This window comes from Tripterygium wilfordii, chromosome 20, assembly GCF_013401445.1.
Source record: "Tripterygium wilfordii isolate XIE 37 chromosome 20, ASM1340144v1, whole genome shotgun sequence".
NCBI classification, from domain to species: Eukaryota; Viridiplantae; Streptophyta; class Magnoliopsida; order Celastrales; family Celastraceae; genus Tripterygium; species Tripterygium wilfordii.
Genome location: NC_052251.1, coordinates 8467645 through 8483045, shown reverse-complemented (window position 1 = coordinate 8483045; position 15401 = coordinate 8467645). Strand labels below are relative to the sequence as shown.

Here is a 15401-nt window from a genome sequence, read left to right as displayed (position 1 = left end):
TTGATTATACGTTTTGCCCATTCAATATTTTATCTGTGAATTGTCCATTCCACAAAATTTCTATGTTGTTTCCCGGAAAATGATAGTAAAGATATTCAGTTTATAATTGTTCAGTAGTGATTTGAGTTTCCAGGTTTGAGTTCTTCCCTCTATCTCATTTTAGTGACTAACTGGGAGAAGAATCCCTCTCTTGTGCATGATTTGTTTTGGTTTGGGAGATTGAAATAAGCCTCCCATTTTACTTTATTTTTTGTTTGTCTAGACTCCCATATATATGATACATACAAGATTTCTCATATATGTATTAACTTTACGCATTTATTTGCACTTATTCTTCAAATGTGGTCTCAATTTTTATTGTGTTTCGTTACAGTTATTGGATTTCAAATGTGTAAAGTTGGTGTGCATGAGATAATTTTTCGTTTTTATCCTGGTAAAAGTAATTATATTTACCAAAATTACTTACAATTTCTTGAGCTGGATTCATAATTTACGTTCATTATAACAATAAATTGTTTGATTGAATCAGGGAAATGGATCATGATCATTCGGTGAACCCTAAATTCTTATGCAATTTATAGATAGTCTTGCTTTAATTTGACGTCCGTTGAAAGAAAAATGAAACTAAAAAAAAAAAATCTCTACCAGTCTCTGTTGAAATTACAAAACCGTCCTCCATGTTTCTTCTCCTTCTCGCTCTAGAAATAAGCCCCAACTTCCCTCTAAACGAACAAAAACAAGCACACTCTCTAATCGAATCGAATACGGAATAGGTACTGCTATCAGTTATTGTTGGGGTGATTTCAGATGCGATAGGGAGCTACTCTTGATCCCTTCATCGGATCTGAGGTAAAATCGTCGTCAATTTTCTCTGTCAGTCCAGTTTCCCTCAAAACCATCGGATTTGCTATATCTGTTATCGATTGACCTCGTGTGATTGTGAATTCTCTGTGTGTATGATCACCAAGAAAATTCAATTCTGTATCTCGGACGATTTCAGTCAACAGTTACGGAATTTTGGCGCTCTGTATTTAACAAGTCTTGTTCTGATTTGATCTAGTGTCTGAGGGTGCTTCTCTGTTTGTCTGTGGTTGTTTATAGATTTGAAGAGCTTTGTTTGATTGAAGAAAATGTTGACAAAGTTCGAGACGAAGAGTAACAGAGTGAAGGGACTGAGTTTCCACACCAAGAGGCCATGGATCCTGGCGAGTCTTCACAGTGGCGTGATCCAGCTTTGGGACTATCGAATGGGGACTCTGATAGACAGGTTTGAAGAACATGATGGGCCTGTTCGTGGCGTTCATTTCCACAAATCTCAGCCACTGTTTGTGTCTGGAGGTACGATCCTTTTTTCCCTTCATTTTAGATTTTCTTGCTCGCTAGGGCTTGCTCTCTATGCATGATGTTGTGATTTCTGTAGATCTTGGATTCTAAGCTCTGTTTGTGTTTCAAGGATTCTCTCAATGAATGAGAAAGGGAAATGTGGTTTCAGTATTTGTGATTGTTTTATCTTCATGTAGTAGATTGGATCAGCTCAGTGGAGACCGTATGACTGGAATTGACATATCATGTCAAGGCTCTCAGTTTTAATGTTCCTGTTTATTATACATTATGGAAACAGGATTTGATTTCACTTACCTTCCACAGACTGCTGCTTCATTCGAGTTTGTGCATTGACCTTGTGCAATGTCATATTGATCCTAGGCATCATTGCGAAATAGAATTATATTTATCAAGACTATGTTTACAGTCTCTTTTTTTTTGTTTTGGAACCTTTAGTTATGAGTTGCTAAGTTGGTTGTTAACTGTATTTTCTTCTCCTTTTTTCCCTATTGTCCATCCCGAAAGCCTTCTGTGTGGGTAGGAGAGGGGGGACCCATTTTCCATCCCGTTACATCTAGTTTTGATGAAGACATTATTTGAACCAGATATCTGGTATAACCACCAAGGGCTTGTAGCCTCAAAAATAGCTGGCGCTGTCAATGTCAGTTGAGAAATGAGTTGTTCTATGGTTGAACTTTCTTGCTATGCTCCAAACTTTGTTTTTTCTTTATCTAACTGTATCACTTCTGAAAAGATTTGAGGAATGTAAATCTTGTTGAAGTGGAATATCGTGTTTGCTTTCTGACGTAATTTCCCATTGCTTATGCGAAGAAGGTGTTTATTCCTTACATGCACCGTAAGCTTTCTGGCTTTTGCAGGAGATGATTACAAGATCAAAGTTTGGAACTATAAGTTGCATCGGTGCCTGTTTACACTTCTTGGACACCTTGATTACATTCGCACTGTGCAGTTTCATCACGAGTATCCATGGATTGTGAGTGCCAGTGATGATCAGACTATTCGCATATGGAACTGGCAGTCTCGCACTTGCATTTCTGTATTGACAGGCCACAATCACTATGTTATGTGTGCCTCATTCCACCCCAAAGAAGACCTTGTTGTATCAGCCTCACTAGATCAGACTGTACGTGTTTGGGATATTGGTGCCCTGAAAAAGAAGACCGTCTCCCCTGCAGATGACATCCTGCGGTTGAGTCAGATGAACACAGATCTGTTTGGCAGTGTGGATGCCGTTGTTAAGTATGTCTTGGAAGGTCATGACCGGGGAGTCAACTGGGCTGCTTTCCATCCTACTCTGCCTTTGATTGTCTCAGGCGCAGATGACCGCCAAGTGAAGTTGTGGCGTATGAACGGTAATTATATTTGAAAGTCTGCTTTTTTTAATTTATTGGTCCTTATCTATGGCATTATCTATTGAAATTTATTTGGTTAGAAATTAGAACACAGTTGTTGTGTTTATATTCAACATTCAATTCCCTGCTTTGTGATGGAAACAGAAGTTTAATGTTGCCTCAAAATTGGTACAGAGTAATTCGTTAGAAACCTTTTTGTTTTTGTGTGGATTCTGGCATTCTGCATTAGGTGATGCAAATATCATAGAATTATGATTTATTTTGAACTTTATAAGTCTTTTCTGGCTGGATTTGAGTATTCTTTTTATATTTTCTTACTTTACGTATTTGTTAGGCTTGAGTTTCGAAATCAAAATTTGTAGCTACTATTATTAATTTTATATTATGACATATTATCAAGTATTGTCAAAGTCATAGTCTGATTAGTATTTTTCGAAAGTTGGTATATCTTTTATAAGGAAAGTTTTGATAGAATTAGTGACTGAGGAGTCTCTAACCTTAGATAAATAGACTCTTCCGAGTCCATAGATTCTAATTATCTCGTCCTTTCTTTAATTTTATATGTATCATTTGGTTTCTTGTATTTTTGGCCCTAGTTGGCTAATATTCAGCTGGAAAAACCTTTTTTGTCATGTTCTAAAGTTCTGGAACTGAGGTGATTATGCATGTTCTTTTGCAGACACAAAGGCTTGGGAAGTGGACACCTTGAGGGGGCACATGAATAATGTTTCATGTGTTATGTTCCATGCCAAACAGGATATCATTGTTTCCAATTCAGAGGACAGAAGCATCCGTGTGTGGGATGTCACTAAGCGAACTGGTGTTCAGACTTTCCGACGGGAGCATGACCGATTTTGGATTCTTTCGTGTCACCCTGAGATGAATCTCCTAGCTGCTGGACATGACAGCGGAATGATTGTTTTCAAGTTAGAGAGAGAGAGACCTGCCTTTGCAGTAAGTGGTGATTCTTTGTTCTATGCCAAAGATCGGTTTTTGAGATTCTTTGAGTTTTCAACTCAAAAGGACACACAAGTTATTCCAATCAGACGGCCTGGGTCAACCAGCTTGAACCAGAGCCCAAGGACCCTTTCTTATAGTCCTACTGAAAATGCTGTTCTTCTCTGCTCAGATGTGGATGGTGGATCCTATGAGTTATATGTCATCCCTAGAGACACCATTGGTAGGGGTGATAACATGCAAGATGCAAAAAGAGGTATTGGGGGATCAGCTGTATTTATTGCTCGGAATAGGTTTGCGGTGCTTGACAAAATTGGCAACAAAGTTATAGTGAAGAACCTGAAAAATGAGGCTGTTAAAAATGTTGAACTCAAATTTCCTGCAGATGCAATATTCTATGCTGGTACAGGTAACGTGTTGTGTAGGGCAGAGGATAGGGTGCAAATTTTTGATCTCCAGCAGAGGGCAGTTCTTGGTGAACTTCAAACACCTTTTATAAAGTATGTTGTTTGGTCTAGTGATATGGAGAGTGTTGCCTTGCTCAGCAAACATGCCATCATCGTTGCTAGCAAGAAGCTTGTACACCAATGCACTCTTCACGAGACAATCCGTGTAAAAAGTGGTGCATGGGATGATAATGGTGTTTTCATTTACACAACTCTTAATCATGTTAAATACTGTCTCCCAAATGGAGATAGTGGGATAATCAGAACCCTCGATGTCCCAATATACATTACAAAGGTTTCTGGAAACACCCTCGTTTACTTGGATCGCGATGGGAAGAATAGGTCAATAGTTATTGATGCAACAGAATATATGTTCAAGCTCTCTCTGTTGAGGAAGAGGTATGATCATGTTATGAGCATGATTAGGAACTCACAGCTTTGTGGGCAGGCAATGATTGCTTATCTGCAACAGAAGGGATTTCCTGAAGTAGCTCTCCATTTTGTAAAGGATGAGAAAACTCGTTTCAATTTGGCACTGGAGAGTGGAAACATTCAAATTGCTGTTGCATCAGCTAAGGAGATTGATGAGAAAGATCACTGGTATAAATTGGGGGTGGAAGCACTTCGCCAAGGCAATGCAGGTATTGTGGAGTATGCCTATCAGAGGACAAAGAATTTTGAGAGATTGTCTTTCCTTTATCTCATAACTGGTAATATGGAGAAGTTGTCGAAGATGCTGAAAATTGCAGAAGTGAAGAATGATGTCATGGGTCAGTTTCATAATGCCCTATATCTGGGTGATGTCCAGGAATGTGTCAAGATCTTGGAGAATGTGGGCCACTTACCTCTTGCTTATATCACCGCTAAAACCCATGGGCTACAAGATGCAGCTGAACGATTAGCTGCTGAGTTGGGAGATAATATTCCATCTCTACCAGAGGGTAAGGTACCCTCCCTTTTGATACCCCCGACTCCAATAATGTGTGCTGGTGATTGGCCTCTTCTGAGAGTCATGAAAGGCATCTTTGAAGGTGGGCTGGATAATGTTGGCAGGGGTGCTGCAGAGGAGGAAGAGGATGCGGATGGTGCTTGGGGTGAGGACCTGGATATGGTGGATGCTGATGTTCCAGAAAATGGGGATGTTACTGCAGTTTTGGAGGATGGGGAAGAAGCAGAAGACAACGAAGAAGAGGGAGGCTGGGAACTTGAAGATTTGGAACTTCCCCCTGAGGCAGACACGCCTAGGGCTTCCACCAATGCTCGTTCTTCTGTGTTTGTGGCACCGACTTCTGGCATTCCTGTTAGCCAGATTTGGATCCAGAGATCTTCACTCGCTGCTGAACATGCTGCAGCGGGTAATTTTGACACTGCAATGCGGCTGCTCAGCATGCAACTTGGAATAAGAAACTTTGCTCCATTGAAATCCATGTTTCTTGATCTTCACGCTGGCAGCCATTCCTATGTACGTGCTTTTTCATTAGCTCCTGTTATATCACAAGCAGTTGAAAGAGGATGGAATGAGTCAGCTAGCCCTAATGTGAGGGGGCCACCAGCACTTGTGTTCAATTTCTCTCAGTTGGAAGAGAAACTTAAGATGGGCTATAAGGCAACTACTTCTGGGAAATTCACTGAGGCTCTTCGTGTCTTCATTAGCATTCTTCATACCATTCCTCTGATTGTTGTCGAGTCGAGGAGGGAAGTTGATGAAGTCAAGGAGCTGATTGTTATAGTCAAAGAATATGTTCTGGGTTTGAAAATGGAACTAAAGAGGAGGGAATTAAAAGATGATCCAGTACGTCAGCAGGAACTTGCAGCCTATTTCACCCATTGCAACCTGCAGATGCCTCACTTACGCCTTGCTTTGCTAAATGCAATGACTGTGTGCTACAAGGCAAAGAACCTCGCTACTGCTGCTAATTTTGGCCGGCGGCTACTAGAGACAAACCCCCCAAATGAGACCCAAGCAAGGACAGCAAGGCAAGTGCTGCAGGCTGCTGAGAGGAATATGAACGATGCGTGTGAGCTCAATTACGATTTTAGAAATCCATTTGTCACTTGTGGGGCGACTCATGTGCCAATTTACCGTGGACAGAAGGATGTTTCGTGCCCTTATTGTAGTTCTCGGTTTGTGCTGAGCCAGGAAGGGCAGCTCTGCACTGTTTGTGATCTTTCAGTGGTTGGGGCAGATGCTTCAGGATTGCTCTGTTCTCCTTCCCAGATACGATGATCAAGATCTAAACTCGGAGCAATTTTGACAAGATTTTAGATCCCCCTTTTGGTGGGACGAGCAGTCACTATGCAGGATAAAGGCAAGAAGGGTTTATTTTCCTTTTGAGTTGTTTGTGCTCTACTTATAAATGACTTCTTTTTGTTATTCTTTGATAGTATGCTATGATTTTATGTAATAAACAATTTGATAATTTTGAGTTAGCCTCTTCTTGTTTGTTGTTCATAGACAAGAATGGCAGAACCCGAACCCGAACCCCTTGTTAAACTAGTTGAACATTATAGGCAGGAAGAAATCCCATGTTAATTAATGTATGGCGATGTCATTTTGCAAAATTTGCTTATTTCTTGGATGAGTTTTTATTCTTTTTTTTTTTTAAATATCACTGAGAATTACGTTTGTAGTTCGAATCGAATTTTGGGTATACATATGTCTAATCCAGTCAGTTGATTGTCAATTTAGCCAAGTCTCATTGGTCATTTCTTGGATGAGTTGGGTAATGCAATACTTGCTATTATTTATACTGCTAGTTCAAATAATACACTGCCTTCCGCATTTAACTTTTAATTACATAATCTAAGGTCTTACTAAATTAATTATTATATTTACTTGATTATAATCACAGCTCTACTTTTCCACATATCTAAAAGAATCCTCTAATTTTCCGCTATTTTATATCCTGTAATTAATCAAGAGGGTGTACCAAAGAAACTATTCAAATTCTATCAAATTAGCCACCAAATTTTAACTACAACTTCTATCGAATAATATTTATTCATATATAAAGGGTCCAAATAAAAGCGAAAACAGCATGTTATTTTTTTTTTATTTGGGTTTAATGGTGGTTGAAATTCATTGATACTATTACATAATATTATATATATTTCAAAAATATATTTGTTTGTCTATAATATAATCGATAAAAATTAAAAATTATAGAAGAGTATTGGAAAAATATATTTTAACTCATAGGGGATGGTTTAAAGAAATTGGTGCGGTTTAAAAAAAAGAGAGAGAAGTTGGTGTAGAGTGAAATGAGTTTTTTTGTATCATTCCATAACTAAACATCTAAGCGTTGGTTTGAAATAGAGGATAAGACTCCGTATAGTATAAAATTATCCTTTAATGAAATTATGGGATGTTTGGTGGTTTTTAAAAAACTATAACTTTATACAAAATGATACTCTTATACGATGCATGTCGTATAATATTAAAACATCTCCAACATATTTTAATTTTATATGAAGATATAAGATAAGAGATAACATGAAAAATGATAAAAATACCCTTTTGAAAAAACAAACCCTAGCCCACTTACCACTACTTTTAAAAAAAAGTAGGTACACAAGCCACAAAAATCTAATACACTGCCTTCCGCATTTAACTTTTAATTACATAATCTAAGGTCTTACTAAATTAATTATTATATTTACTTGATTATAATCACAACTCTACTTTTCCACATATCTAAAAAAATCCTCTAATTTTCCGCTATTTTATATCCTGTAATTAATCAAGAGGGTGTACCAAAGAAACTATTCAAATTCTATCAAATTAGCCACCAAATTTTAACTACAACTTCTATCGAATAATATTTATTCATATATAAAGAGTCCAAATAAAAGTGAAAACAGCTTGATATTTTTTTTAAAATTTGGGTTTAATGGTGGTTGAAATTCATTGATACTATTTACATAATATTTTAAATATTTCAAAAATATATTTGTATGTCTATAATATAATCGATAAAAATTAAAAAAAAATATAAAAGAGTATTGGAAAAATATATTTTAACTCATAAGCAGATGATTTAAAGAACGGAAGTACTACATGTCCATAATTTTGATATTCATAATTGTCCATAATCTAGGTGGCATGATGAGAAATGTAGGGGGACTATTTTGTATTAAATGGTCTACACACTTCTCCTCATGCCACCTACATTACAGATAATTATAGACATATATCATTTTGATTTAAATAAGTTGGTGCGGTTTAAAACAAAAAGAGAGAAGTTGGTGCAGAGTGAAATGAGTTTTTTTGTATCATTCCATAACTAAATATCCAATCGTTCGTTTGAAATAGAGGATAAGACTCCGTATAGTATAAAATTATCATTTAATGAAATTATGGGGTGTTTGGTGGTTTTTAAAAAACTCGTGATAGTATAACTTTATATAAAATGAGACTCTTATACGATGCATGTCGTATAATATTAAAACATTTTCAACACATTTTAATTTTATATAAAGATATAGGATAAGAGATAACATGAAAAATAACAAAAATACCCTTTTGAGAAAACAAACCCTAAAACCCACTTACCACTACTTTTTTAAAAAAAAAGTGGGTACACAAGCCACAAAAATCTAACTTATACTTTGCATAGCAAAATTATAACCTGACGTTGTTCAAACGGAGCCTAAACGGACAAATTTAACCCCAAAATTTTCCGTTATCCCTCCAGAGTCCGGCTCTTGCACTTCCCCAAATCCCCACACGAACCCACCAAACTCTTATATGACAAACAGCGCCTGCAATCGTTTGTAAAATATAAAAACTCATCGGACTCCGGCCTTTAGGTGCAGCCAAGATTTGCCTGCGATTTGAAGCCTCCATCTTCAACGAAGGAGATAAACGATGAAGACCACAAAAGGAGGTAAAGTCATGAACCCCACCGACGCCTACCGTAAGGAGCTTCGCAAGAAGGAATTGAAACGGGTAATATACTAATCCAATTTTTTAGGTTTTCATCATGCGTGCGTGTTTCTTTTCCCTTCCGATTCTTGTATTTTATTTCAGTTGATATTTAGTTTGTGATTTTTGGGAAATTTTTCCGTGCAACGTTCGTATTATGCCCTAAAGTTTTTAGTCTTGCGTTGATGTCACTGTAGCTAAACTGGAGGCTGTGCGAATTTGTGTATTTGTGGAGCTTTTGCTTCTCCCTTTGTCCGATTCTTCCTTGCATGTCTTGCAATTGAATGCAGTATCATAGAATTGTGTTTTGGAATCAACTGTACGCTAGAACTTTTGATTGGTTACTTGCGACCTCTATTGGGTGAACTTTTTATAGGTTTCTAAAAGGAAACTGAATTCTGAAACTTTTCGTTCATTTCGCCTTAATGAGTATTGTACAATATATTCAAAGAAAATTTAGTCAATATATCCTCTCTTTTTTCTCTCAAATTGAATCATAAGGTTACAATGTTGCAAATTAGTTTGAGCTTCTTTTTTTTAATCTGAGAATGTAATTTAAAACGGGATATTATGTAGTAGAATCAGACGATATGGTTTATTTTATCATTTAATATACCCAAAATCCAGGTAAGCACTTTATTGCATTTATTTTTTTGGAGGTTATATCTGATGTATCGTCGGGATCTCTCTCTATCTTATATGTGTCCAAGTCATGTTGGTTTTGTTTCAAAAAAGAACTTTTATTGCTTTCGATGGGCTTGTAATCCTTGGGTTTGTTTCATTTGGCTCGCGCATTTAACAGAACAAGAAAGAAAGAAAGAAGGTGAGGGAGGTGGGAATTTTAAAGAAGGATCCTGAGACGATCAAAGACCAGATTGGGAAGCTCGAAATGATGAGTGAGTCTTGTTCTATTTATTTTTTGAACAGGGAGTCTAGTTCTATTTCAATGCATTGTTATTTGAATTCTTTATTGAAATCTGGAAATTTTGTTCCTAGCTTATATTGTTCTTTGAATGAAATAGCTGACGTAAAATGGTAAAAGTTGGACCCAGAAAATATATGGCACCTTGTCCTGATGTTTTAGATGACGTGTTTCACTGGTTTATATGCACAACCAAACTCATAGGTGATATATTATGCTAAATATCTGCCTTTGTTTGTGTTTCCTTAATGGCATTAGATTCGTCACTTGTTCAATATGGGTAACAATGTAACATGACAAATGAACTCTCAATGCTTACAAAAGACATATCTGGGAAGGTTTGACTTTAGAGTATTATTAAGATGCAGCTCGGAATATGGTATTAGTTTTTGCTGGCATATATGCTAATGATCTTATTCTTTTCCTATCATCTTTCCTTTTGAAGTTATGCATAATTTCTTCTTGTTTTATTTAACCTGACATGCTTCATTCGGTGAAGGCTCACTTCGTGGTTGTAGGAAATGTATTGTGGTTTTTATCTCATATTAAGAATGCATGTGGGCTACAAAAAAAAAAGATAAGCCTTATGCACTACATTTTATTTGTTGTTTGGAACAATAAAGATGAAACTTTATGGACAAGGGCGCCAAGGGGATGTCACCAATTAGAAGAAACTGTTGGATAACAGATCAATCGTCATACTCTCATCTAGTATGCTATTTCCACTATGTCAAATATAAATAGAGTTTTTAACCAATTGTTCTTGATCACTTGAAAGTTGGTTTCATTTCCCTCAAAAGTAAAAGCTCTTCCATTTAGCTCTCTCCTGACTCCAAGTAAGTGAAAACAGAGCCAAACTAACGGGCGTGGTTATTCCTTTTTCGTCTATCAGAGACGGAAAGATATTGACTGGGTAGTAAACAAAATACCGTTACACCTACCCTTCACTTAGCTTGAAGACCTGAAATACTTGGGATTAAGACTTGGATTAGAATGATGATAAATGCATAGATGTGTTCGTATGTAATGATCTCTTGGTACGTTACAAATTAATTTTCATTTAAAATTTCCAGGACTTTTAGTGCATGTATTTTTCTCTTTCCAGTTTGATACTTTTGTCCCTATGCTGTGTTATTGTAATATAGCTTGGTTCTCACTGTCTTTCTCGGGGTCTCATTCACTTATGTCTGTTATTAATTGACACAGAGGCCGATGGTGCTCTGGACAAAGCAAGAAAACACAAGAAGAGGCAACTTGAGGATACACTTAACCTTGTTTTAAAGAAGAGGAAGGTAACAGTCGTAATATGAGATTCACACTCCCCTTATTTTCCTAATGGAAATACTTTTGGAAATATTTTCTTTGTGCTAATATTTCTATTTTGCATGGGCATTTGAAGCTGGGGTCAAGTAAGATATGGAAAGCATTTCATATGATACAGATTCTATGGATAACTTGCACATAAAGTATTTTTTGGATTTCTAGGTCTCCTGTTTGGGTAGTGACATTATTTGAATGCAAGGACATACCACAGTTGATGGATAACCAGCAGATGAAGAATTTTTCAGACCTCTTCAGATCCTCTTTGGGTAGTAATAGTTTTTGAATGGTAGAAACTTTTTTGACACCAGCAGACACTGAGTGACTGCTGAATAGCTGAAAATTTTGGGGTCTGGATATCAATAGCATTTTTTGAATCTGGAATGTCAATTTAAATGAAACACACTTGATTCACACAATGGTGATTGGTTCGATAACGAGTAACGACAGATGTATGCTAGATTCCCCGCAAATTCTGGAGAGGCAATTTTTCGTTCTTTGAACCTAGTACATGTTGGAATGAAGTAAATTTACTTCTGGGTTAAAATCCACCCTCAGTGCAATAGTTAAGGTTGGGTACTTAAGTTATGATTTTGCCATGGTTGAGGTTCAAAGGAGTTAAATGGCTGAAATTTCTTAAAGCTGGATTACTGGAATTTTTGTTAGTCCAAGGCATAGTTCTCGTAGTTCTTGTATATGGTCATTCACAGGGGACTGGTTCTAGGTTTATAAACGTAATATTTAGGTAAAAAAGGTAAACAACTCCCATGCACAAGGCTCCCGTAGTGGGTGGGGTCGGGGACAAGCAAGATGTACGCAGCCTTCCCTGGCATATTATGCAGGCAGGTTGTTTCCGGGGTTTGAACCTGTGACATCTAAGTTCCACCTCTTCAACTTAACCCTAGGTCACATGTTCGCCTGTAAACTTAATATTTAGGCCTAGGAAAAAAAAAATACGTGTTTAATTGCCTACTGATATGGACAGAACAAAGTCGTAGAATTCGATTAGGATTGAAATCAAGCCAAAATCTGTATATATATGTATATACATGTTTGTGTTGGATGATGTACTTTTGCAATCATACTGACATTTGTAATGGCAACCTCATAGTCTTCTTTTCCTTGGGCAGGAATATGAAGATAAAATGAAGGAGAAGGGTGAGACACCGGTTATGTTCAGGTGAAAACACTAGTTGTTTTCTGGTTAACTTAAATATTTAACATTTTCTTTTTTTCATTTTACAAGCCATAGTTTGTGTTCTACCACAGCCATTTGGGACCTCCTCGAAGAAGAACAACCGCTGAAGAAGAGGAGCGAGTCAACAATCCTAAGCCTGAAGTAATTTCTGATCTGCTTTTGCTTGCAACTTTTATTAAAATTTCCTTTTTTTTGGGGCATGTGTGTTGATCTTTGTGTTGCAGGACTCTGTTTATTATCACCCAATGCTAAATCCTACCGGGGCGCCACCACCTGGAAAACCTCCAATGTTTAACTCATCTATAGGTGGAAACTTTCTTGAGTGCTTATTGTTTAACTCTCTCTCTCTCTCTCTCTCTCAATTTTTATTTCTTGTTTGTCCAGGACCCCGAATTCCTTTATCAGATTCAGATGCTACTGCTTCATCAAGTGCAGGTGCATCTTCCTCGGGAATAGAATCAGAGGATGCTACTTTGGCAGCACCTCCACCTCCCCCTCCGCCACCTCCTCTGCCGGAAAGTGGTGACTCTGTACTGCCAGCCTCTTTGCCTCTACCTCCTCCGCCTCCAATGCCACCAAAACCTGCTGTATCAAACTTGGGTGTCCCATTACCTTTCCCACCTCTGCCACCACCGCCGCCTAATGACCAAGTTGCAAGTCACCCTCTACCTCCCATCCAGCAGTCTGCACAGCCACAACCACCTGGTACTAGTATCAGCGAAAAGGGGAGAAATGTGCCTGCATTGTCTGATGACTCAATCTCCAAGGATTCAGCTCAGGTACGCTCTTTAGCAGTCTACACAATGTTTTCTGATGGACATAAAAACTTGATGCAGACTTTATATTGCACAAAATTATCTGATTGATAAGCATGTTTTAGGTTCTGGGTAGTCAGTGATGAAAATAAACTATGAGTTGACGCTGGTTGTCTTTGCCCAAGAAATAGATTTGCATCAGTAGATCAGATCTGATATCCTGAAAGACATCACAAGCTGTTTTCTTTATCATTCATTTTTTGGAGTAGGAATAAAATTGATGATTAGGGTTTCATTAAAGTTGTATGCTGTAGTTATACCAAGGAAATTGTAACATTTGCATGGCTTTCTTAATCAGGTACCTACTGCACTCGCTCCACCACCGCCACCTCCTGGGATGCCGCCTAAATCGGCTGCAAATCAGTCGGAAGGTACTTCATCAGAAACTGATGCAAATAATAATCCAGCAATTAGGGATCATCTTAAAATGATTCCCCCACCACCACCTCCTAGACAGTCATCTGTCACTGGGCCCTCCCTGATTCCAACAGTGCAGCCAGATGTGTTACCCCCAGGAATATCACATTTTCCTCCACCACCACCACCTCCACAAGACGTGCGACCATTATTCCATGCAGCTGCTCCTGGATTAATGGCCACAGTTATTCCAAGGCCTCCCTATGGACCTCCTCCTGGACCTCCTCCCATGATGAGACCCCCTCTTCCACCCGGTCCTCCTCCTGCCTTCCTAGAAGATGCAATCAGACCGACTGTTCCTCAGAAGCCATCATATGTTAAATCTGCCGCATCTACTGTTGTTAAAAGGCCACTAGCTCAGCATACCCCAGAGCTTACATCTATGGTGAGTTGATTCTCAAGTTTGTCATCATATTGCTCTATGAGCAACACCAGTTTATGTGCTTTTTTCCTTTCTTCTTTTCCTGGGAATGGCTACTCATGTATTTGCATCTTGATTAGTTGTATTTTCCTTTTACCTTAATCTGTTTGACTTGCATTCAGATTCCTGCATCAGTTCGAGTGAGGAGAGAGACTGCTGCCCCAAAAGCAAAAGCAAAGCCAACGCTCTCGTCTTCCACTGCAACCACCCAGCTTTCTTCTCCTACTATTGTGAAGCCACAAGTGGTTAACTCATCATCCGCGCCAAAGGCACAGAGCATCGACGATTCATATATGGCCTTTTTGGAGGAAATGAAAGATCTTGGTGCACTTGAAAGGTGAACCCACTATAGCTGGTGAGGGATGAAAGAATGAATGGAGGTATTCAACTGTCTAATACCTTTCAGTCGAACCGAGGATCATCTCCTCCATGTTTTATTCTGGTCCTCTCAGTGGGTAATAATGGTGCTTCCTTGTTCCATCCCATATAGGTTGTTCCAGTCTAGTGTCATTGGACATTTTATCTCCATAAAATATACACTTCTAAACCTCGACCTAGTTGGAAACTGCAGTAGATTGAAGCTTCAGAAAAATTATATTACCCCTGATTTTTTTTTCTTCATTCATAACCTCTTCATAATTTTATTTATCTTGTAATTGAATGCCTTTACTATGTATTTCCCTAGCATGTTGACCACTTGATCGTTCAGCTTCGAAGTGCTAGGTTGGTCATCTGTTTTAATCTGCCAGTATATTCTTTTTTTTTTTTTTCCTTCTGCGATGGAAACTCGCATACACCATTCTTTAGGCATTGCTCTGTAAACCTGTTGGGTTCGCGCTGAGTGTGTAATTATCACAACTGTTTTTTTAGTCAGGAATGACACCATAATTAAATTGGACCGTCAAAGAAACATTTTTACAACTGTTTTTTAGGTAACTCAGAATGATATCATAATTAATGACCTAAAATTTACCCTCAATAAATGTGAGTTGTTGGTTAGGAAAACGAGAAAAGTGCCCTCAATAAATGTGAGTTGTTGGTTGTTAGGAAAATGAGAAAAGTGTTAAAATGGCCCTCAAACTTTCACAAACGGGTCGATTAAGTTTCTGAACTGTTTTTTGTGCTATTTGAGCCCTTCAATTTACAATTTTGACTCTCGTTAGCCCTTACAATTATTTTCTGTTAAAAATTGCTTATGTGGCAATATTATGCCGTTAAGTGAATGATGTGGCTTTTTATTTTTTTTGACAATATCTGACGTGGAAATTATGTTGCAGTGACCATT

At 37.9% G+C, this 15401-nt stretch overlaps 2 protein-coding genes across 3 annotated transcripts; both read left to right on the top strand.

Annotated features, from left to right (window-relative positions):
* The first annotated feature begins 645 nt into the window (after positions 1–645).
* LOC119986804 (coatomer subunit alpha-1-like) lies at positions 646–6669 on the top strand. 2 transcript variants are annotated; one of them, XM_038831499.1, is made up of 4 exons: positions 646–849; positions 1102–1338; positions 2202–2696; positions 3376–6669. In XM_038831499.1, the coding sequence occupies exons 2-4, from the start codon at positions 1131–1133 to the stop codon at positions 6324–6326; spliced, it is 3654 nt and encodes a 1217-aa protein (XP_038687427.1). In that variant the 5' UTR covers positions 646–849; positions 1102–1130; the 3' UTR covers positions 6327–6669. The 2 variants fall into 2 exon arrangements, with proteins under 2 accessions (XP_038687427.1, XP_038687428.1); XM_038831500.1 differs by lacking the exon at positions 646–849 and adding an exon at positions 856–1006.
* Positions 6670–8778: 2109 nt separating this feature from the next.
* Positions 8779–14824, top strand: LOC119987350 (protein EARLY FLOWERING 5-like). The gene is made up of 9 exons (XM_038832236.1): positions 8779–9047; positions 9826–9919; positions 11152–11237; positions 12396–12445; positions 12535–12604; positions 12688–12769; positions 12848–13242; positions 13577–14080; positions 14239–14824. Exons 1-9 carry the CDS (start codon positions 8967–8969, stop codon positions 14455–14457), a joined length of 1581 nt encoding a protein of 526 aa, XP_038688164.1. The 5' UTR covers positions 8779–8966; the 3' UTR covers positions 14458–14824.
* Positions 14825–15401: the final 577 nt, after the last annotated feature.